This window comes from Scyliorhinus canicula, chromosome 12 (assembly GCF_902713615.1).
Source record: "Scyliorhinus canicula chromosome 12, sScyCan1.1, whole genome shotgun sequence".
Taxonomy (NCBI): domain Eukaryota; kingdom Metazoa; phylum Chordata; class Chondrichthyes; order Carcharhiniformes; family Scyliorhinidae; genus Scyliorhinus; species Scyliorhinus canicula.
The window spans coordinates 143,238,399-143,261,505 of record NC_052157.1 but is presented as its reverse complement, the minus strand read 5'-3'; the positions used below and the strand labels follow the sequence as shown (position 1 = coordinate 143,261,505).

Sequence of the window (23,107 nt, the reverse complement as noted above, 5' to 3'; positions counted from 1 at the left end):
GAATGGAGGCTTGAGGGGCTGAGTAGCCTACTGCTTTTCTAAATTCATAGTCAAGCCCATATATGTTCATAGTGCCGGGTACGATTCCAGCGTTGGGGCGTTGTCACAGTCCGTGTAGAGTTTGCACATTCTCCCCATGTCTGCGTGGGTTTCCTCTGGGGTGCTCCAGGTTTCCTCCCACAGTCTAAAGATGTGCAGGTTAGGGGCTGGATTGGCTGTGCTAAAGCGTCCCTTAGTGTCCAAAGGTTAAGGTGAGGTTGCGAGGGAGTAGGTCTAGGTGGGGTGCTCTTTCAGTGGGTCGGTGCAGGCTTGATGGGCCGAAGGGCCCCCTTGTGCACTGTAGAGATTCTATGATATTAAATACTTGTTTGCGTATATTAGGGGCAGCACAGTAGCATAGTGGTTAGCACAATTGCTTCACAGCGCCAGGGTCCCAGGTTCGATTCCCGGCTTGGGTCACTGTCTGTGCGGAGTCTGCACGTTCTCCCCGTGTGTGTGTGGTGCTCCGGCTTCCTCCGGAGGGGCTGGTTTAGCTCACTCAGCTAAATCGCTGGCTTTTAAAGCAGACCAAGCAGGCCAGCAGCACGGTTCGATTCCCGTACCAGCCTCCCCGGACAGGCGCCGGAATGTGGCGACTAGGGGCTTTTCACAGTAACTTCATTGAAGCCTACTCGTGACAATAAGCGATTTTCATTTCATTTTCCCACAGTCCAAAGATATGCAGGTTAGGTGGATTGGCCTTGCTAAATTGCCCTCGGTGTATAAAATTGCCCTTCGCGTTGGGTGGGGTTGCTGGGTTATGGGGATGGGAATGTGGGCTTGGGTAGGGTGCTCTTTCCGGGAGCCAGTGCAGACTCGATGGGCTGAATGGCCTGCTTCTGCGCTGTAGATTTTATTCTATTCAATGTATATACAGATAGATATAATAATAATCTTTATTGTCACAAGTTACATTAACACTGCAATGAAGTTACTGTGAAAAACCCCTCCTTGCCTCATTCCTGCGTCTCTTCGGGTACACAGAGGGAGAATTCAGAATGTTCAATTCACCTCAGAGGCACGTCTTTCGGGACTTGTGCGGGGAAACCCGTAGGAATGTTTTGAAACCTATATTATAAAAATACTATATATATATATACATATTTAGATGTGGTTCTCTGTTAGAAAGATGACAGCAGAGTGGCACGAGTGCGTCGAATCTGCTGCTTGGAGTTGAGCGTTAGTTGTTGGGAAGGGCTGGGGGGTGGCGGCGGCTCAGGTCGAAGTGTTGAATCAGCTGCGGGCCGTCGAGTGAGAGCGCGTGACGCAGGCGCAGTGTCAGCCCCGGTCTGGCTGGCTCGCTCTGCCTCCCCCCCCCCCCCCCCCCCCCCAACCTCCCCGCCCCGCGCGCGCCTTCAATGGACGATAAGTGCAGCCGCGAGCAGCCTTCAGCTCCCGCTCCTCTCACCAATGGAGACGCCCGACAGCAGAAGCAGCGGCAGGCCGGCGGCGACGACGACCACCTCCACCACCTAATCACCAAAGTAAGCGATGTCTCAGACGGTCAGAAAACGAAGAAAAAGAAGAAGAAAGCAGGTGAGAGAGAGAGGACACCCGCGCGTCAACCTATTTCCCCCCCTCCTCCTCCTCCTCCCCCCCGCGGATGAAGTAAAGATGTCGGGGTGGGTTTTATTTTTTGGGGGTGGGGGTATTTTTTTTTCCCCCCCTTCTCGATTCTTGGTGACCTTGGTCGTTTCAGTATCGCTAGGCCCCAAAGGCCGGCGTCTGAGTTTCCCCCACACCCACCTCCCCACACTTCTCCCTCCCCTCTGGGCGGCTGAGTCTGGATCAGGCGCCTTGGCGGCGGTGGTGGTGGTATGTGTGTGTGTGTCTCTGTTTTTTAAAATTGTGCCGGTGTGGAGCGGCAGGCCCCGGCCCGGCTGGGATGATGCCGGCTCGCTGGAATGTTCTTCAGCTGCCATTTCCTGTCCGCCATGTTGGAGCAGCCACACACACACACACTGTGTGGATGGTGATTTTCCTTAAACATCTCCTATACACTCACTCACACTCTCTCTGACGATATCCCCCGTCCCTTGGACGTTATTCCACCTTTTTCCAGCCATTAAAATCCAGTCTGGATCTTTGACTGGGAAATAGGAGGCAGCCCTTCTTCCCCACCCCCTTCCACCCGCTGTATTCTTTTAAAATAACTTTTGTAAAGAGGGGTTGGGGAGGAGGTCGGTTTCTCAAAATGCCCGACCCTTGAAACATGTCACTTTTTTGTCGTTTCCAGAATCATCTGTGCCCCCCCCCCCCAAAAAAAAAAGTCTCCCAATCCATAGATTAGAAACGGTTCCGTAACCTGAACCAACATCACTTGAATCATTATTGTCTCCCCTCCCCCCTCTCTCTCTCGCTTCTGTCCCCCTCTCTCTCTTCTGCCCCCCCCCCCCCCAAGATTTGATGGGATAGGTTTTTCTTTGGTGTGTTTGGGGGGGGGGCTCACTATTTGGCAGGTGCAGTGTGCGGCACAGACTCCGCTTGCAACGTGGGAAAGTCTAAATGAGGGCGGGGAGGGTCTGCCTACACTGGCGAGTGCCGAACACTTTTTTTTCTCCCCTCTCTATAATCTCGAAACTCGCGAGTCGTGGCCAATAAACACTGGACAGAATTATTCTGGATCATCTTAAAAATATAGTCAGTCAAGGTACGCTAGTGGAACCGCGCAGCGTTTTGTTTTTGAGATCATTTAGGCGAAGGCTGGCAAAATGCGTAAGTACTCTCGAAATAACCTGATCTGACTTGTTTGATTTCCATTGTTTCGGGATTGATTTCAAATGTCTTTATAAAAAAAATTCTTCGCCGGATTTAACTCCTGGTATTTAGTCCAATCGTATATCGGCCACGGTTCAATTCTACACATTTAATAATGCAGTTCATTATTGCAACAGCACTGCGTTTTAAGTTTGTGAGCGGTATAATATGATTATCGGCATACTTTCAAAAATATCTAAAAAGACGAGTGCCCAGAAATATTAATCCATGCCATTCTTAAATTTCCGTTCCGGGGTAATCTGTGTCCATTGCACACTAATATTTAATGTGCTGCAGACTATTCATCTGAATTCCAACTGCAGCAGTTTTGGTTGGAGGGTTGGTGCCATAGTGAAGGCTTGCCAACTTGCCAGGGAATCAAAACATTTACTCTACAGGTTTCTCCATATTGGTACTTTCTTAAACTTTCCTTTATGGGTCCTCTAATGAGGATTGCAGATCCCTAACTGATGTGAACGGAATCTTGTATGACTCTCCTTGGAGTGTCCTATTTGGTATATGGTTTTCACTTACATTGGCAGGGTCTTTCTGATTCCTTTCAAATTTTTATGTTTACTTGAGGCAGCTGAAAGAAATGCGCTGTGTGCCTCAGCCCATCTGCCGCTAGAACCCTCATCCATGCCTTTGCCACCTCCTGACATAACAATTTCAAGGCGTGCCTGGTTGGCTTCCCATGTTCTATCCTTCTTGAACTTGGAAGTGATCCAGAACTTTGCCCATGTCTTAATTTGTACCAAGTCCTGTTCACTCATCACCTCCCTGTTTGCTGACCCACAATGGCTGGTGATTAAGCTTCTCGAAAATTACATCCTTGTTAAAATTATTTTGTGGGCTTGATCCTCCTCCCAAACTCAGACAATCTGGAATTACATACGTATAAAATAGAAGCATCCAAGTTCAATACCCTGATCTACACCCCCATATTCTCCCCCCCCCCCCCCCCCAATATATCCCTTTAGCCCCAAGAACTAAATTTAATTCCTAATGGTAATCGCTCCATCCCATTTGGTCAGACCTTCAGTTGCCATGGTCTTGAGCTCTGCAATTCTCTCCCTATATATCTCTGCCTATATATCTCTGCCTCTCTTCCTTGCCTCCATCTATTTATTTGCGCTTCAGTTTTTGTTGTTCTGCAATTCTAATCAAAGGTTGAGTAGCTTAGAAGATATTTAATACAGAAGGCAGGCTAATGGTCCTTGATCTGTTCTCCATTAGATGTAATTCCTAGTTTCATTGAAGACAGTGAACAGGTCCAAATAAGTTTCTCATTTGTTCAACTTAAAATTTGCTCATTCTACTCAATAATTGCTTGAAGTAACACTTTTATTGCATCAATAGCTTTTCTGTAATAAAATTGTACTGAAGCATAGCATTTCCTTCAAATACAAAGGGTGGCAAGGCAGCACAGTTGTTAGCACTGTTGCTTCACAGCGCCAGGGACCCGGGCTCGATTTCTGACGGATCACTGTCTGTGTGGAGTCTGCACGTTTTCCCAGTCTCAGCGTGGGTTTCCTCCAGGCGCTCCGGTTTCTTCCCACAAGTTCCAAAGACGTGCTTGTTAGGTGAATTGGACATTCTGAATTCTCCCTCTGTGTAGCTGAACAGGTGCCGGAGTGTGGCAACTAGGGGATTTTCACAGTAACTTCACTGTAACACAACCATAGTTACAATTAAGGGAAAACTAGGTAAGTGCAGAAGGAAGAAGTGCTGATAAGATGTGGTGAATCCAAGTGGGTGATGCTCACATTTTTTTCTTAGTCATTCATGGGACGTGGGTGTCGTTGGCTAGGCCAGCATTTGTTGTCCATCCCTGGTTGCCCTTGAGGGGACATTTGAGAGTCAACCACTTTGCTATGGGCCTGGAGTCGTATGTGGGCCGGACCGGGTGGGGACGGCGGATGTATTTCCCTGACGGACATTAGTGAACCAGATGGGTTTTCGCAACAATCGACAATGGTTTCATGGTCATCGTTAGACGTTTGGTTCTGGATTTTTCTTGAATTCAAGTTTCATCATTGCATTGGAGAGATTCTAACCCGGGAACCCAGAGCATTACTCTGGGTTTCTGGTTTACTAGTCCAGTGACAATACCACTGCCTAGTCTAAACCACTAGTCAGGCTGAATGTATTGTTTCCTGATGTAGACTCTGTGTAATTCAAAGTAATTTAATTTCCTTTGCGACACCATGGGCTGGTGTCGGGATTCTCCATTATGCCGTCAGCCCGGGGATTTCCCGACGACGTGGGGATGCCCACAACGGGAAACCCGACTGGCGAGACGGACAGTCCCGGAGGTGTGCCACACCAGAAATTTAGGGTAGCATGGTAGCACTGTGGCTTCACAGCACCTGAGTCCCAGGTTCGATTCCCCGCTGGGTCACTCTCTGTGCGGAGTCTGCGCGTTCTCCCGTGTCTGTGTGGGTTTCCTCCCACAGTCTGGGGATGTGCAGGTTGGGTGGATTGGCCAAGATAAATTGCCCTTGGTGTACAAAAAGCTTAGGAGGAGTTATTGGGTTATGGGGATAGGGTGGGAATGAGGGCTTAAGGGGTCCGTGCAGACATGATGGGCCGAATGGCCTCTTTGTGCACTATGTTCTATTGCCGTGTTAATGTAAGCCTACCTGTGACACTAATAAAGATTATTATATTAATATGTTTAATTTTCTACTGAGTTCCTTTCTGTAAATTATCTTTGAGAGTTGCTTTAAATCTTGCCTTTCTCAGACTCTCTTGATGAATGTTTTAAATTCATATACTATAGGTCCAGTTTGTTAACAGATGAAAAATTAGATGAATAAATAGTCTCAATTGCATTTTGATCTTGCAGGGAAGATTTTAAAACAAGATTCAAAAAATGTAATTGTTTTTTGGTGTACTTGCCTATTATGGCTCAATTTGGCTATTCAGTTTTGGAAAAAGAAAAATAACATCTCATTGTAGGTTAGCAAAATACTGTCCACTTGTGTTTTTTTGCATAAGCAATTCTACTGCCTATTTTGTTCTGTTACTTTCCTGGTACGAGAAGTCATGTGGTGGAGCAGTTTGATAGACATATTTTGGATTAGAAAGATGGTTTTGACCTCAGTACATTAAGTCGGCCAAAAATATTTTTGTCAGCTATTATGCCAATTAGCCAATATAGTTAAAAATGCCTTGATTCTGAAGCGAGATGAATCACTTATCTTTATTGTGATTTTTTTTTAAGTCAATTTTATTTGTAATGTTCTTATAGCAGTAATGCCCTCTTGAAAACAGTTGCAGTTGTGCTGTTCAGAACAGAGGTCAAGAGTAAACTGTGAGCTTTAATTACACAAGCCATTCAATTTTCAGCAAGTTCTGCTGTTGCATGCTTTCTTTTCCTTATTTAAGAAAATAGCACCAGAGAATCTTCAGGAATTGAGTTGTGCAGTCCTGCATCAGCTGCTGGCTTCAATAAGCTTAAGCTACTCTTAAAAGCAAGAGATTTTGGGCAGTTTTAAGTTTCCACTCCTAACATTTTATATTTCTGTGCAAAGTAATCCAAGTACTCTGTTTTCATGGACTCATCTGCTCTAGATCATCAAATTACCTGGTCCAACATGGAGGAGAACTATTTGACCGTTCTCTGAGGCAAAAGTTGAATATTTGCTTTGTACCAAAAGTGTTTTTACATTTTTAATATACATGCCTAAAATTAAGTTATTGAAATTGTACGTACTCTGCCAGATTGTCTTCCCCCTTGAAGTCACATTAATGTGGCAGAAAGAAAGCTTTATTCAGCAACTGTTTCACACTACCTGATCAACTGTTTGAAAGGGGCACAACATGTACCCTCTTCCAGTAGGGACAAATTAATGAAAATTACATATTTTGTCCAAACCTTTGCTATTAGTGCCTCAATCTTCCAAGATGGCATTTTTCATGATGTACTGCACTCCCTGAGGAGTCTGTAGCGCTCACTCAGAAATCCATCACATTCCTAAGCTGCTGTGTGAAATGAGGATCTGTTAATGGCCAGTGGGGAAAATATTAATGAGTGAATAATGGTTCATCAGAGTTTACCAATGGCCACTAAACTTTGTACATGTCAGGCTGTCATAGGTTAAAAATGACATTTTTAATATCCAAAGTTGGAATGTTTTGAATAGAATAAGTTTCCTTGAGGCCCAAAATGAGCAATGTCCTTCGCTGTCCCACTGATTTTTTTCCTCTGCACCAGCTGTCAATGTTGATTGCCTAGGCAATGCTGCTAAATTGTGGACTGCAATTAGACTGTCCAAATTTGTTGTATAAGGAGTATTGGCGTGCCACCATTAGACAATACTTTATATGAACCTGTGGTCCCATAGATGAATGGTTCGTGTACAAACCTGCATCATCCAGTCCATTCAAATCATAATTTAAGCTTATTTAAGCTCATTAAAAAATCTATTCCTGGAATCTAAATTCTTCATTACTAGACTGCATCATATTTTCGAAACATGTTCTTTTTGCTAAAATTTGTATACTGAGAAGATGAGCTACTATTTTGACAACTAAATCACCATTAAGTTTGGTCTCTTAATAAAAAGATAGAGAAAATCATTTCAGTTTATTAAATCCATTTGGATTTTCAGGTGCACCGAATTGCTTCGCTGTTATTTATTTCTAAAGTTTAGTTTCTGTTGTGTTTGTGTGTGCATAAGGTATTACAAAGGAGATCAACAACTAGTTAGTATGGCACTGAAGTATCAACTCTGGTGTTTACTGTGGCCTGAACTCCCAAGTTCAATGGCAACACTTATCTCTGAGCCAAGCTGACTATGTTGGAGCTAACAAAGGGCAAAAAATAAAAGGCAGCTTCCTTTGTCAGTGTGCTTCCATCAGCTCTTGCCTGTTTCTCCAGTGCAGTCATATTCAAACAATAAATCTCCTTTGCAACTCGCTGCAGCTCTGAGGTGCAGTATATCCACAGTCCTGTTAGGGAGGCGTTCCAGAATTTTGACCCAGTGATGGGAGGAAAAATGGTGATATATTTGCAAGTCAGGATGGTGAATACCTTGGAGGTGAACGTCCAGTGATGGTGCTCCCAGGTAACTGCTACTCTTGTCCATTTAGATGGTAGGTATCATGGATTTGGAAGATGCTGTCTTAGGAGTCTTTGAGTTCATGTAGATGGTACACGCTGCTGCTGTTTGTCAGTGGTGGAGGCAGTGAAGGGGTACCAGTCAACAGGCTGCTTTGCTCTGGATCATGTCAAACTTATTGTGTTGGAGCTGCACTCATCCAGGCAAGTGGGAAGTATTCCATCACATTCTTGTGCCTTGTAGATGATGGACAGGCTTTGGGGAGTCAGGAATTACATGTAGGATTCTGAGCCTCTAACCTATTGTAGCCACGGTATTTATTTTCCCCCAATTAAGAGGCAATTTAGTGTGGCCAATCCAACAACCTGCGCATCTTGGTTGTGAGGCTGAGACCCATGCAGACACGAGGAGAAGGTGCAAATTTTCCACACAGACCGTGATCCAGAGCTGGGATCGAACCTGGATCCTCCATGCCATGAGGCAGCAATGCTAACCACAGTGCCGTCCACCACAGTATTTATATGGCTAGTTCAGTTTCTGGTCAATTTTGGGCTTCCTCTAATCAGCAAGAGTCTAGACCAAAGCCAGGTCAATCCTGATTTTAAATATCTTGACATCTTGAGAGATGCACCTCTGCAGTCGGGCAACCCAGGGAAGATATGTGCATACAAGATGACCCTGTCTCTTACTTTTGGAGAAATGGTGTTCCAACTTCCACCAATAGTGTAAGCTTTTAATGATTCCTCTTAATGAATAAAGCAATTATTTTGCTCCCTTTCCCCTGCTCTTACCCTGACTGGTGTATATTTCTCGACTTGTATCCTGAGTGAACACTTTTTGTATAGTTAAGATCAGTCCATCCAAGGGGAGGAAGTGGCATAGTGGTATTGTCGCTGGACTAATAATCCAGAGACTCCCAGAGTCATGCTCTGGGGACCTGAGTTTGAATCCCACCATGGCAGATGGTGAAATTTGAATTCAACTTTAAACCGGGAATTGAAAATGTAATGCCAGACCCACTGCAAAAATTGACTTTTAAATGCCCTTGGGGATGGGCGATAAATGCTGGCTCAGCCAGCGGCGCCCACATCCCTTGTACGAATTTTTGAAGATGCTGTTATTAGGTCCTAGTTTTAGTGACCAGTCAGTGTGGTAGAACATGATTACCAGTTGCTTTATCTAAAGCCAATTATTTAGCTGTGTTTCATGATTTTGTTGAGGTTCTTCCATAGTAGTGATTTTTTGTTTTACCAATTTAACAAGACCGGTAGAGTATCTTCAACAATTTTTTGAAAATAGAGTACCCAATTAATTTTTTCCAATTAAGGGGCAATTTAGTGTGGCCAATCCACCTACCCTGCACATTTTTGGGCTGTGGGGGTGAAACCCATGCAAACACGGGCAGAATGTGCAAACTCCACATGGACAGTGACCCAGAGCCGGGATCGAACCTTGGACCTCAGTGCCTTGAGACAGCAGTACTAACCACTGCACCACTATGCTGCCCATCTTTAACAAATTTTAATAATATTTTAGTGTGACAAGTAGGCTTACATTAACACTTAAGTTACCGTGAAAATTCCCTAGTTGCCACACTCGGCCACCTGTTCGAGGGAGAGGGAGGGAGAATTCAGAATGTCCAATTCACCTAACAAGCATGTCTTTCAGGACATGTGGGAGGGAACCGGAGGAAACCAAGGAGACACTGGGAGACCCGGCACAGACAGTGACCCCAGCTGTGAATCAAACCCGGGTCCCTGGTGCTGTGAAGCGATAGTGCTAACCACTGTGCCACCCATATTGCTGTAATTGGTGTTTGATTTCTCGTGATATATTTCAATTCCAGCAGTTAGTTCTCGAGCTAATCTTGTGTAGATTATAGTACAGAAGACTATATTGTGGGCCAAGTTATTTGATGAGGATTGTCATGTTTTCTGTTAGTGTTGACTTAAAAATTCTATAAATGTGTATCCTGTTGAAGTTTATCATAACATTTTTGTCCCTTTTTTGCTGTTTCAGGATTTTCCTTTGGCAGGCAAACTGGTGCCAAGTCTCAATTATTTGTTACAAGTAGGGCCCACTTGTTGATTTTGTTTTTCCCTTCCTGTTTATATGGACGATTGACATCTGCTTGTGATCGACATTGAATTTAGCACCTGATGTGAGGAATTATTCCTAGCAGTCTAATTTCTGCACTGTACATGTCCCAAAATTTATGCAATATAATGTTAAGTTCTGGCAGTTCAGGGTATTGGTAGAATAAATTAGTTTACACCTTGATTAATTCAAATTGCCCACCTAAAATAGAACATTTACCATTTGTGCAGGTGTTCTTTCATTAATTTGAGAGCAAAAGAATACTTGGAATTTATTAACACCCCTACCTGTTCTATGGCTACATGTTCCTAATGGAATCATAGCACTCCTTGTAGTGTACTCCTGGTACTTCTGGGTACTGTAGAAATGCCAATGTCAGAAGTTAACGTGTGTGCCCCTATATTTGAATATAATTGCATCAAATGCTTGATATGATAGAAAATCTTGCAGTCCCAACAACTAAACTAATTATTTTGGAAATGTAATTAAGATTTAACCTTTGTGTCTTTTTTTAGGTTTTGAAGAAGTAAATGGTAATGCTGGATCAGAAGACGAGCGTGAATTTGCAGCAAACCAGGAAACCGAAGAAGTAGATTTGATTTCTTCCAATGCAACTAATGGCAGGAAGCAATTTCTAGACACTAATTTCAACCCCAGGCACACAGCAAAAACTATCACACATAACAGAGTCGTTAGTAAAACAAAGAATTATAATCAAAAGAACAGTATGGACAAAAAGAATGACAAAGTCTTTGAAAATAAATCTAGGGATAGCAGATCAATTGAGAAAAAGGAGGCATTGACATTTCTCAATGGTGTTATAACAAGCTGCTCTGGGTACATTACAAATGGATTTTCTGTTAAGAATTCAGCTGACAATGATGGTAGTGGATCTGAGAGCGGTTACACCACACCGAAGAAACGTAAAGGCAGGAGGAATAGCGACAAAGGTGTTGAGAACTTAAATTTGTTTCAGGACAAAATCATGCAGCACGAGGGGAATCCGCTCGCCCCAAAATTGGATCTTGAGAATGCTAAACTTGAGGTACCTGAGCAAAAAGCAAATCGTCTCGAAAATGCTAAACCTAGTGGTAGGTATGAACTTGCAGCAGTTAGTCCAGCCGGAGCTCGTGGGAAGGTGGGAACTGGTGAAACCCAACGAAAAAATTCTGACGGGAAACCTAGTGGTGGTAAAAAGTATGAAGATCGACCCAAATCAAAGGCAGCAACTGTAACTTCAAAGGAAGACTCTTGGACACTCTTTAAACCACCTCCAGTCTTCCCAGTGGACAACAGTAGTGCAAAGATTGTTCCCAAGATTAGTTATGCAAGTAAAGTTAAAGAGAACCTCAACAAATCGCCCTCAAATCAGTCACTGGCTGTGGACACTCAGGCACAAGCTTCAGGTCGTTTGTCACAGGTTCCCATGTCTGCTGTGAAAGCTGTCACCTCATCTAGTTTTTCCAATGGTTTGGCATCAGGAGTGACTGATGGGCATATTGGTGTTTCAGGAGTCCAGACAGTTACTGCTGCTAATACTGTAGTGCCTGCCTCGTCTGGGAGTGAGACCTTAGTGTTCCCTGATGGCACAGACCCAGTGGCTGCGGAACAAAGAAAGCAGGGTCTCTTTTTCTACCCTTCAAATATGCAATCTGTGCTTCCTAGCACAACGGAAGTGGAGCTGCCATCACAGTCAACTCAACAAAATCTGGGGGATATTTTCCAGAACCAATGGGGATTATCTTTTATAAATGAGCCAAGTGCTGGCCCTGAGCTAGCCACTGCAAGATCTGTGGACAACCCACCTCTGGAGGTGAGGTTTCAAGCTGAATGTGCTGCCACTTTGGTTTCACAGGGTGCTGAACTGCTGTCATCAGGATCTGAAATTCCTGTGTTTCCAAAGGCTTATGAATTAGACAAACGGACTAGCCCTCAGATTCTCAGCAGTGTCATGAAGACTGCCACAGTGGCTGTTGGTATTTCTGCTGAGGGCATGACCTTGCCTATGGAGCCACATGTTAATGAACTGCAAAAGATGGCTGCTACAAGCCAAAGTGCAATAGTTTTTGTCCCAAAGGATTTTGGGAGTGAAACACCACATCACGCCTCTTCTACCAATACTTTGGTGCCATCAGCCAAAGAACACCCAAGGTACCATAGAGGCTTTGACAGAAAAGACAGCTTTGGGTCATTTGACTTGAAATCTGCTGTTATGTATCACACTAAAGGTAATATTTCAACGGCGCTTGCACAGAAATGAAAATTAGATGCCACAATGCAGCTACTTTTTTTAAGGATCTGGTAGTATTGATGACAGTTTTTTTTCTAATGGACTTCAGACACCCTTTCTTCGTATCCAGTGGTTATAATACGGGTTTAAATTTTATGGCACGCGACTAAAAGTTTACAGTGAGATTGGGCTTGACTTTAATCCAATGATCCTGGTAGTAAAACCGAGTGAAAGATACTTTGCACAATTGAAATTATGGTTTTTTGAATTAATTAGGTTTTATGAAAATTTTTAATTAATATGGTATGCACAAGGATTTTTGCCTTTGTGAAATTGGTGGCAGTTGCCTGCCTGAATACAACTGTCCTACCATGTTCCCCAATTCATTATTTCCAATTAAGGTGCAATTTAGCATTGCCAATCCACCTCCCCAACACATTTGCGTGTGGGGGCTGAACCCACACAAACACTGGGAGAATGTGCAAACTCCACACAGACAGTGACCCAGGGCCAGGATCGAACCTGGGACTTTGGTGACATGAGGCAGCAGTGCTAACCACTGTGCCACCGTGCTGCCGCTGACGGTAACCATTTCTGATAAGATTGAAACCATCTTTTTATTCCAGATTTATTTAATTACCTGAATATAAATTCCCCAGTTTTCATGTTGAGATTTGAATTTCTGTCTCTAGATTACTAGTCCAGTTAAATAACCACTATACTATATTATCCTGCCCTCTTCCAATATTTAAATTCTGATTTGTTCCTAATTGATTGGCTTTATGTATTTTAACGTTGTATATTTTGTGTACAAGGACTGGATACAAGTGTATTTGTTCAGGCCTGCTCTTTAGCCTTGATTTCCTTCAAAATTTCAAGTCTTGCATTTACATTTTGAAATTTGAGCAGTTACACATCCAGCACTGCAAAGACCTGGTATAGCTCTGAGCTACCTTAAGGCATAGTATAAAACCTATTTAAGAAGTGGGTTTCTTGAAGTGGCAATAGATTTGTTGGTTTCAAAAATGTAATTCTACAACTTGAATCTCGAGTAAGTATCTGAGAAATTTGTAGAGGGATTGGATGAAAGACTTTTGTAGCTGACTATGCTGTACCTGATAAATCAGCTGCACAAATCTTTCTACAGTAAGGTGCCTGTGGTATGCCACCAGCCATCTATTTTGTTCTGGCAGCACTCCAGTAATTTCCGTTAGTGGCCATCCTTCCTTTTTAAAGTGCAAACCAGGTTTTGTCACTGTATAGGGTCTTCATACAAGTCTGATCCTGTGCTTCAAATTACACTTTTGAAACTAACACTATTTGATGACTAAGAGCAGAAATCCTAGCTGAGGTTTTTATTTTTTCCTTTGTGTTTTCTCCCCCACTCCGTGCTTTACCATGGGATGTTAAGACATAAGTATGATGCTGTTCTATCCCTACTAGCTGAAGTCAAGTAAAGTCCATGCAGTCCAGGGACTGAACCTGAATCCACCTTGGTCTATGCTTTAGTGCCATATTAGATAGTGTATTTGCCACCAAAGCTTCAAAATCAAAATATATCAGAATTTGATAAGGTTGTGCTTGAGACTCCGTTTCAATTAATAAGCAACAGCTTTCATTGATTTGGACGCACGCTATGTCAGAAGGTGGTTTACAAGGGTGTTAGAAGCAATGTTTGACGTAGTCACGTGAGAAATTGGAACAACGTTGGTCGGTGAGTTTTATTGTGCCTTTTAGAAGAGGAAAGAGAAGTGGTGAGGTATAGGGAACAAATTCCAGACCGGGGGGGGGGGGGGGGGGGGGGGGGGGGGGGGGGGCTAGGTAACTGATGGCGAAGCAATTAAATTCGGGAACACTTGATCAGAGTGCAGTAATCTAGAGGGGCTGTCTACGGTTGAAGGAAATTACGAGATATCGAGGGATTTGAAAGGGTGAGACTTTTTAACCATTTGACAGAAAGCTCTGACCAGAAGCTATGTTGATGTTTGTTAGGACAGAGGCAGCAGAAATTGAATGATCTCGGGTCTGCAGAGGAAGGCCAGGCAGGAGTGCATTGGAATGAACTCATTTAAAAGTGTTCAAAGCCATGCATGAGTGTTTCGGCCACAAATAAACTGGCATGGATAATGTGTGATATTGGGGTGGGAATAGGTAGTGTGGTAAGGATGTGCAGTAGAAGCTCCCCTTGGTCAAATGTAACGCCAATGTTGCAGACAAAATATGGTCAGTGTAAAGGGAACAGCTTTTTGTCAAGAACTGAAGACATCGCTTCTACCCATATTTAATTGGAGAAGATTTCTGCTCGTCCCATACTGTAGGACAATCCATTAAACCATTTAGAAACTGGTGAGGGCTTGAGAGGTAGAACCGGATATCATCAACATCTGTATCCATTGGACTTTAGAAGGATATGGGTGATCTTATAGAATCATGGATCCTGAGGGGGCTTGGCATGGTAGATACTGAGGGAAACACACCAGACAGTTTAAAAATAAGGGATCTCCCATTTAAGATGGAGATGAGAATGTTCTTTCTCTTTAGAGAGCTGTTACACTAGTGTTGGGTATTCACTCCTAGCGAGTAGTGAAAGTAGTCATTGAATATTTTTAAGGCTGAGTTAAATTCTTGATTGACAAGGGAGTCAAAGGGTATGGGAGTAATTAGGAAAGTAGAGTTGAGGATGCAATCAGATCAACCATCATATCAAATGGCAGAGCAAGCTGGAGGGGCCAATTGACCTGCTTCTAGCTCACATGCTCATATGTATTGTTGTTTCTATCAGCTCAGTACTACGGACAAACCTAAATGGAGGGATTCAGTGAAGAAATTTAGCTAAAATTGGGCATGCATTTTGTGAGGTGACAAGATGTTCAATAATTTTGAGTCGTAAAGGAAGTTTGAGATGGTGAAATAGTTTTTCATTTTTTTTTTGAGGGGAGGTTTGACAGCAAATTTGAAGGGGGGATCTAGTACCTGAGAAAAGAGAGAACTGTTGTAGCAGGTAACCTGCCAGGAAGGGGTGTTGAGTAGTCGAGCAGTTTTATGGGAATACGGTCGAGGACGAAGCAGTGGGCCTCATTAGAAAGCAGAACTGAGAAACTAGAGAAGGATCCATATTTGAGTTGTAGCGAGGGGAGAAGATGCTGAACAGAAGCTGCTTGTTACCTTTGCCTTCCTGCATGATCTTTGAAAAGTGGTCCATTCATTAATCCCCAATATTGCGCTTGTGGTTTAGCCTGATCTTACTGGAAGTAATTTGCTGATGAGAGGTTTAGCAAAGAAATCATCATGGTGGTAAAGAGTAATAGATTTTGTGGTGACAAGGGGATAAAAGCAAGTGAAAAGCTCCCGCCGGGTGGAACCACAGCGGCAGAACCCGGCCAGTCAATCGCAGAGAATCGCTGGGAGACCTATTTCAACCGGCGCCGTGTCTAACCCGCGTGCGGCTGGTAGCAATTCTCCGGTCTGCGGAGAATTGTGTCCCGGCACCGCGGGTCTGAGACCATTTTCCGCGCCAAGTGCGATTTCGTCACGGAGGCTCGGAGAATACTGCTGCTCATCTCTGGAATCCAAGTGAACCTCTGAACTGCCTCTAATGCAACTAATCCCCCCTGAAACAAGGAGCCAACTGTCCATGGTACTCCAGGTGGGGTCTCACCAATGCCTTGTATAGCTGCAGCAACACTTCCCTATTCCTTCAGCGATAAAGGCCAAAATCTTATTTGCCTTTCTTATTACCTGCTGTACACGCATACTAGCTTTCTGCGATGCATGAGGGAGCCCAGTTCTCTGTGGACTGAAGTGCTGTGAAGTTTCTCTCCATTTAGAGAAGTTGTCTTTCCATTTTTCTGACCAAAATGGTTAACCGCAACCTCGCGTTAAACTCCATCTGCCAAATTTTTACTCGCTTACCTGACCTATATCCATTTGTAAATTTCTTATTTCCTCGTTGCAACTTACTATCCCCCTATTTTAGTCTAATCTGCAAATTTGGCTATCATACCTTCTATCCCTACATCTAAGTCATCAATATATATTGCAAATAGTTGGGGATCAAGGACTGAACCTTGTGTCACCCACCATTTACATCTTGCCAATCAGAAAAATACCCACTGATCCCAATTCTCTGCCTTGTCTGTTAGCCAGTCTCCTATCCAAGCTAATAAATTACCCCATATCCCATGTGATCCTACCTTGTGTATTGACCTTTTGTTCGGCATCTTATCAAACGTCTCCTCGATGTCCTGATATACTACAATGGGTGCCTCCCACAGTCCAAAGATTGGCAGGTTAGGTAGATTGGCCATGCTGAATTGTCCTTAGTGTTGGGTGGGGTTATGGGGATAGGGTGGAGGTGTGGGCTTGGGTAGGGTGCTCTTTCCAAGAGCTGGTGCAGACTCAATAGGCCGATTGGCCTCCTTCTGCACTGTAAATTCTATGAAACTATGTAGGCCATCAGGCCCTGGGAACTTGTCTGTCGTCAATCTTAATAGTTGATTTCGTACTTTAAGTTCCTGCCTTTCTAATACTTTTTTTTGCATTAACTGTTACTATTGGAATGGTACTGTGAAAACTGAGGCAAAAATGTTGATTTTGTTTCTCTGCCATTTGTGTTCCTCATTATTAACGTCCCAGTGTCATCCGCCAAGGCACCAATATTTGTTTTATCTACTCTTCCCATATATATTTAATGAAGCTTTTGCTATCCTTTTATTTTGCACAAGTTTTCTTTCATAATTTACCTTTGTTCTTAATCCTTTGTTGATTTTTAAAAGTTTCCCAATCTTCCAGCCTGCCACTGGTCTTTGCAATATGGTATGTCTTGTTATCTTTTTGATTTTCTTGCTCTGCCATGGATGTTTTTTTTTTTCTCCTCTTAAAAGTTTGATGGGGTGGCTGTGTATGTTAGGAAAGGAGATTTAGAGAGGAAGTGGACAGTAAACTGGAGAGCGGAAAGCAGATGTGTTGAGATGGGGGTTGAAGTCATTGAGAACAAAGAATATTACAGCACAGGAATAGGCCCTTCGGCCCACCAAGCCTGTGCCGATCCAGATTTAGACCTACTTCTTGCCCAAATGATCGTTACCCCTCCATTCCACGCCCGTTCATATGTCTATCAAGATACATCTTAAACGTTGCTATTGTGCTTGCCTCCCCCACCTCCACAGGCAATGCATTCCAGGCACCCACCACTCTCTGCGTGAAAAACTTTCCCGCACATCTCCCCAAAACTTTCCCCCTCTCACCTTGAACCTGTGTCCTCTTGTAATTCAGTCTTCCACCCTGGGAAAATGCTTCTGACTATTTATCCAGTCTAGACCTCATAATTTAGTAGATCTCAATCAGGTCTCCCTCGACCTCTGTCTTTCCAATAAAAACAATCCGAGTTTATTCAACCTCTCTTCATAACTCACACCCTCCAGAGCAGGCAACATCCTACCCTCCAGACATGGCAACATCCTAGTAAACCTTTGCACTCTCCAACGCATCCATGAGAAGTCACTTGGTTCAGAGGGGATATTTGGAATGTTAGTTGGTGCAGCAGAACAATTTTGTGTAAATGTGGAACAAGATGAGATGCTGAAAGGAGAATTTTCCAGAAGAGGAAGGAGCAAGACCAGGGTGTGAATTAAAGATGAGAGGTCAGCATTGCAATAATTTGACGGAAGCAAGTGATGGCAGGAATAGCTGGACTAGGAAGCTTTATTAAGGGGAAGGCTGTGGGTGGGTGGAATAATTACTTTTTCTATGTACAGGTGTTAGAATCCCTGTCAACCACATCTTGATTATGAGCTTTAATTACCAAATCTTTAAATTGATTTGGTAGACTGATGTGATGTCCCAGTACTGTCAATTAAGGGATGGTATGTCAACCTGGAGATGCCAATTCCAGTTGGCAAATTTTACTGATCAAATCTTGATGCTGTTGAGCAGCACCAAATTTATACATCTTGCATTGGGTATGTTAGATAATTAAAAGTTTGAGTTCTTCAAGTCATCAAATCCAGTGCTTTCAAATAGTAAAATGTGAAAGTGGAGACGAATTCTGAATACAAGGGGAGAGTTACAAATAAAATTTATACTGTTCTAGAATGAGCTAATTCCAAGTTCAAGTCCGTTAACAAAATCCAATCACTTTTGAACCATGTGTACTTACAGTGCACTTATCGTATTCAAGTGAATGGTTTACAGGGTGTGGGGAGATGCGAGGGAAGAGAAAATAGCATAACTGGCTTCTGGTCACTAGCTACTCAACTATTCTATTAAACATCTGACTATCCCAAATGTAGAACGATTTACTAGAAAATGGTCTGCAAATAAATAGATTGCTTTCCAGCATTATCCACTGATTTTTGTTGCTGAGGGATTTTTTTTTATAATGCTAGCTTATATTAATTTCTATGAACCTGGTCCTTGGTGCCATGAGGCAGCAGTGCTAACCACTGCGCCACCGTTCTACCCACATAAACTAAAAATTCAAATAACTTTTTGAAATAAGCTAAGATTTTCATGAGCCTTGACACAGTATTTCATACTGAACATTTCACCTACAAATGCATAGAATATCCCCTTGGTAGAAGAAAAATAGATTTTGGACATGTATTAAGCATTATGTGGAAAGACATAAGTATTTCAATTTCATGAAGAAATATTTCATTTGGAAGCAAAGCCTTGTGCACAAATTTGTTTTTGATTGGCGAGCACCTATTTTGATCATTTAATGACTGGTCAAAATATTGAAATGAGTGTCATTTTGCAGAACTAATTTAAACCACATAGAGATTTTCATATTTGCAATTGAAAGTTCTTGTCTCTGCATGATTTCTGTAATACATGAAAGCTACTGTGCATATGTAGTGGCCTTTATAGAACCCAATCCTCCTCCTTTTGCCCATCCCATATCAAGGCCATTTATCTTTCCCTGTGTGAAACACTCATTCTACTGTTCTTGTTGGATTTGGCCAAGAACAAGTTTTGTTATCTGACCACCCATACCTGTGAAGAAAAAGCAATTAAATTACTACAGTAGAGCTGTTTGATCCATACTGGCCGATCAAGGTCTGTTCTGATGAACTCATTGTAGTAAAGTAATGTAAATAGCAGTAAAGCCTTGAGGTTTATCCTGGACAGCATTCCACGTTTATGTGCTTCTGGTGCCTCCTACAGGAATTGAACCTTTTTGCCCTTGTAGTAGTGGGGTTCTTTTGGGTACCCCATGGGCTCCGTTGCGATTTATCTTACAGAATTATCTGCATTCCACATAATCAGTTTCATTTTTGAAGAAAGTTTAGATATGGCTTATTTTGAAACAATTTGCAGCCTTGTAGACCATTTAACTTCCAGCACATAATTAAGAATATTTTGGTGGCAGAATTGCTAATTAAGCCTGAAGAATTAGACATGCTTTCTTCGCATCCTTTGGAAGTGGATGCAATCCAAGGTAATGCAGTGGAACTTTTGAGGTTTGTCCTCCACGTTTATTTTAGGGGAAGAAGAGTTTTCATTTTGGACTTCAGAAGTGCAAACCATTCCTCCCGCAAATCCCCTCGGTATGTATATTTATTGGAGTTGGACCTTGTGGTGTTAATGGGACACACTTTAGTAGAACAGTGCATTGCATGATATGTGGTTTTGATCGAGTCATTACAAAACTCTAGATTCCACCTTAAGCAGAACAGGCACTGTAAGTCGACTAACATATCAGAAGTATAATACTGAATTTATATCCTGAATTGTTAGAATAACAAATTCCAGTTAATGCTTTGCAGGAGTTTCTAGAGCAGTTGATACCCCACTTTTGTATTTGGACATGATTTATTATTGAGGTGTGAAGCAGCTGTAATTCCTATCTTAAATGAACCAATTGGTTTAATCAAAACTTGCATTAAACAAATAAAAAAATTGATATAATGGTTCTTGTGCTGTTTAGAAGGAGGGGATTACCTTGTGAATAAATCTGAGTTCAGCTGAATACTGTTGGACACTGCATGTTGTATTCATCCATAAGTTATAGCCAAAGCTGTCTGTATCTGGTATTGGTTTCACCAGTCTTTTCTTATTTTAGGCGGAGGTGACTATAATGTTGAGTCCAAAACTTGCAAATAAATTTTGCACAACTAATTTAAACCAAATAGAGATCTTTATAGTCACAGTTGAAGGCTCTTGTCTCATGATTTCTGTAATATGTGAAAGCAACCATATATTTGCAGTGGTCTTTATCTAACCTAATCCTCCTCTCCCTGTGCCCTTTTCCCTGCCACCATCCCATTTCTAGGCCATTTATCTTTCCCTATGTGGGAACACTCTTGAGTTGGCCAAGAACAAGTTTTGTTATCCGACCACCCATACCTGTGAAGAAAAAACAATGAAATTACTACAGTAAAGCTGTTCGATCCAGCCTGGTCGATCAAGGTCTGTTCACAAGAACTCAATGTAGCAAAGTAATATAAATTGCAATAATATCTTGGGGTTAATTGGAGACTAACTGGTGATGTTTATAAAAACTTTTTTAAAAAACATTTTATTAAAGGCATTTAAAATATATACATAATGATATATATTTTTTAAATTTTTATTGGAATTTTTTACAGAAAATATAAAATATAACACCAAACAATGAAATGCAACAAAATAACCCATAACTGTAACACCCCCCAGACCGTATCAACGCATGTATCACATCCCCCCCCCAACCTCAACAAGAGAACTTAAAACTAAATTAAAATTAAATAAACAAACATAGTCATCGTTCCCCCCCTCCCCCCCCCGGGTTGCTGCTGCTACTGTCCCAGTACCCTATCGTTGAGCCAGAAAGTCGAGGAAAGGTTGCCACCGCCTAAAGAACCCCTGTACTGATCCTCTCAGGGCGAATTTAACCTTCTCTAGCTTAATAAAACCCGCCATGTCATTGATCCAGGTCTCCACGCTTGGGGGCCTCGCATCCTTCCATTGTAGCAAAATCCTTCGCCGGGCTACTAGGGACGCAAAGGCCAGCACACCGGCCTCTTTCGCCTCCTGCACTCCTGGCTCCACCCCAACCCCAAAAATCGCGAGTCCCCATCCTGGCTTGACCCTGGATCCCACCACCCTTGACACCGTCCTCGCCACCCCCTTCCAGAACTCCTCCAGTGCCGGGCATGTCCAGAACATATGGGCATGGGTCGCTGGACTCCCCAAGCACCTGATACACCTGTCTTCACCCCCAAAGAACCTACTCATCCTCGTCCCAGCCATGTGGGCCCGGTGCAGCACCTTGAATTGGATGAGGCTAAGCCGCGCACACGAGGAGGAAGAATTAACCCCCTCCAGGGCATCAGCCCATGTCCCGTCTTCGATCTGTTCCCCCAGTTCCCCCTCCCACTTAGTTTTCAGCTCCTCTACTGACGCCGCCTCCACCTCCTGGGACAGTAGCAGCAGCAACCCGGGGGGGAGGGGGGGAACGATGACTATGTTTGTTTATTTAATTTTATCAGATATCTTCCCCTCTCCGACCCAGACCCCCGAAAGCACCCTGTCACTCACCCCCCTCGCGGGAAGCGAAGGGAATCCCTCCACCTGCCGTCTAGCAAATGCCTTTACCTGCAGATACCTGAACATGTTTCCCGGGGGGAGCCCAAATTTCTCCTCCAACTCCCCCAGGCTTGCAAACCTCCCATCGATAAACAGGTCCCTCAGCTGTCTGATGCCCGCTCTGTGCCAACCCTGAAATCCCCCATCAATGTTCCCAGGGACGAACCTATGGTTCCCCCTTAACGGAGCCTCCATCGAGCTCCCCACTTCTCCCCTATGTCGCCTCCACTGCCCCCAAATCTTGAGGGTTGTAGCCGCCACCACCGGACTCGTGGTATACCTCGTGGGAGGGAGCGGCCACGGCGCCGTTACCAGGGCCCCCAGGCTTGTATCTCCACAGGACGCCCCCTCCATCCGTTTCCATGCTACCCCCTCCCCCTCCGTCACCCACTTGCGCACCATCGACACATTGGCCGCCCAGTAGTACCCCGAGAGATTGGGTAACGCCATCTCCCCCCCCCCCCCCCCCCCCCCATCTCTACCCCGCTCCAAGAAGATCCTCGTCACACTCGGGGTCCCATGCGCCCAAACAAAGCTCATGATGCTGCTGGTCACCCTTCTAAAAAAGGCCCTAGGGATAAAGATGGGCAAACACTGAAAGAGGAACAAGAACCTTGGGAGAACTGTCATTTTGACGGACTGCACTCTACCCGCCAACGATAGCGGCACCATGTCCCACCTTTTAAATTCCTCCTCCATCTTCTCCACCAGCCTGGTAAAATTAAGCTTATGGAGAGTCCCCCAACTCCTGGCCACCTGCACCCCCAGGTATCTGAAACTCTTCACTGCCCTCTTAAACGGGAGCCTCCCAATTCCCTCCTCCTGATCTCCCGGGTGTACTACAAATACCTCGCTCTTGCCTAAATTTAACTTATAGCCTGAGAAGCCCCCAAATTCCGCTAACGGCGCCATCATCCCCGGCATTCCCCCTTCTGGGTCCGCCACATACAACAGCAGGTCGTACGCATACAGCGATACCCGATGTTCCTCCCCACCCCGCACCAGACCCCTCCATCTCCCTGACTCCCTCAACGCCATAGCCAGAGGTTCAATTGCCAGTGCAAAGAGCAAGGGGGACAGGGGGCACCCCTGCCTGGTCCCATGGTAGAGCCTAAAGTACTCCGATCTCCTTCCATTTATAACTACACTCGCCGTCGGAGCCGCATAGAGCAGCCTCACCCATTTGATGAATCCCTCCCCAAAACAAAACCGCTCCAGCACCTCACACAGGTACCCCCACTCAACTCTATCAAACGCTTTCTCTGCGTCCAGCGCCACCACTATCTCCGCCTCCCCCTCCACTGTCGGCATCATGATAACATTTAGCAGTCTCCGCACATTCGTGTTG

At 43.9% G+C, this 23,107-nt stretch overlaps 1 protein-coding gene across 1 annotated transcript in view; it reads left to right on the top strand.

The window, feature by feature from the left end:
* Positions 1–1,374: 1,374 nt before the first annotated feature.
* Positions 1,375–23,107, top strand: part of nufip2 (nuclear FMR1 interacting protein 2) — a 47,422-nt gene continuing 25,689 nt past the window's right edge. Inside the window, exons 1-2 of the mRNA XM_038814336.1 lie at positions 1,375–1,575; positions 10,475–12,187. Coding sequence (XP_038670264.1) covers positions 1,398–1,575; positions 10,475–12,187 — 1,891 coding nt within the window. The 5' untranslated portion in view covers positions 1,375–1,397. The remainder of the gene's footprint in view (positions 1,576–10,474; positions 12,188–23,107) is intronic.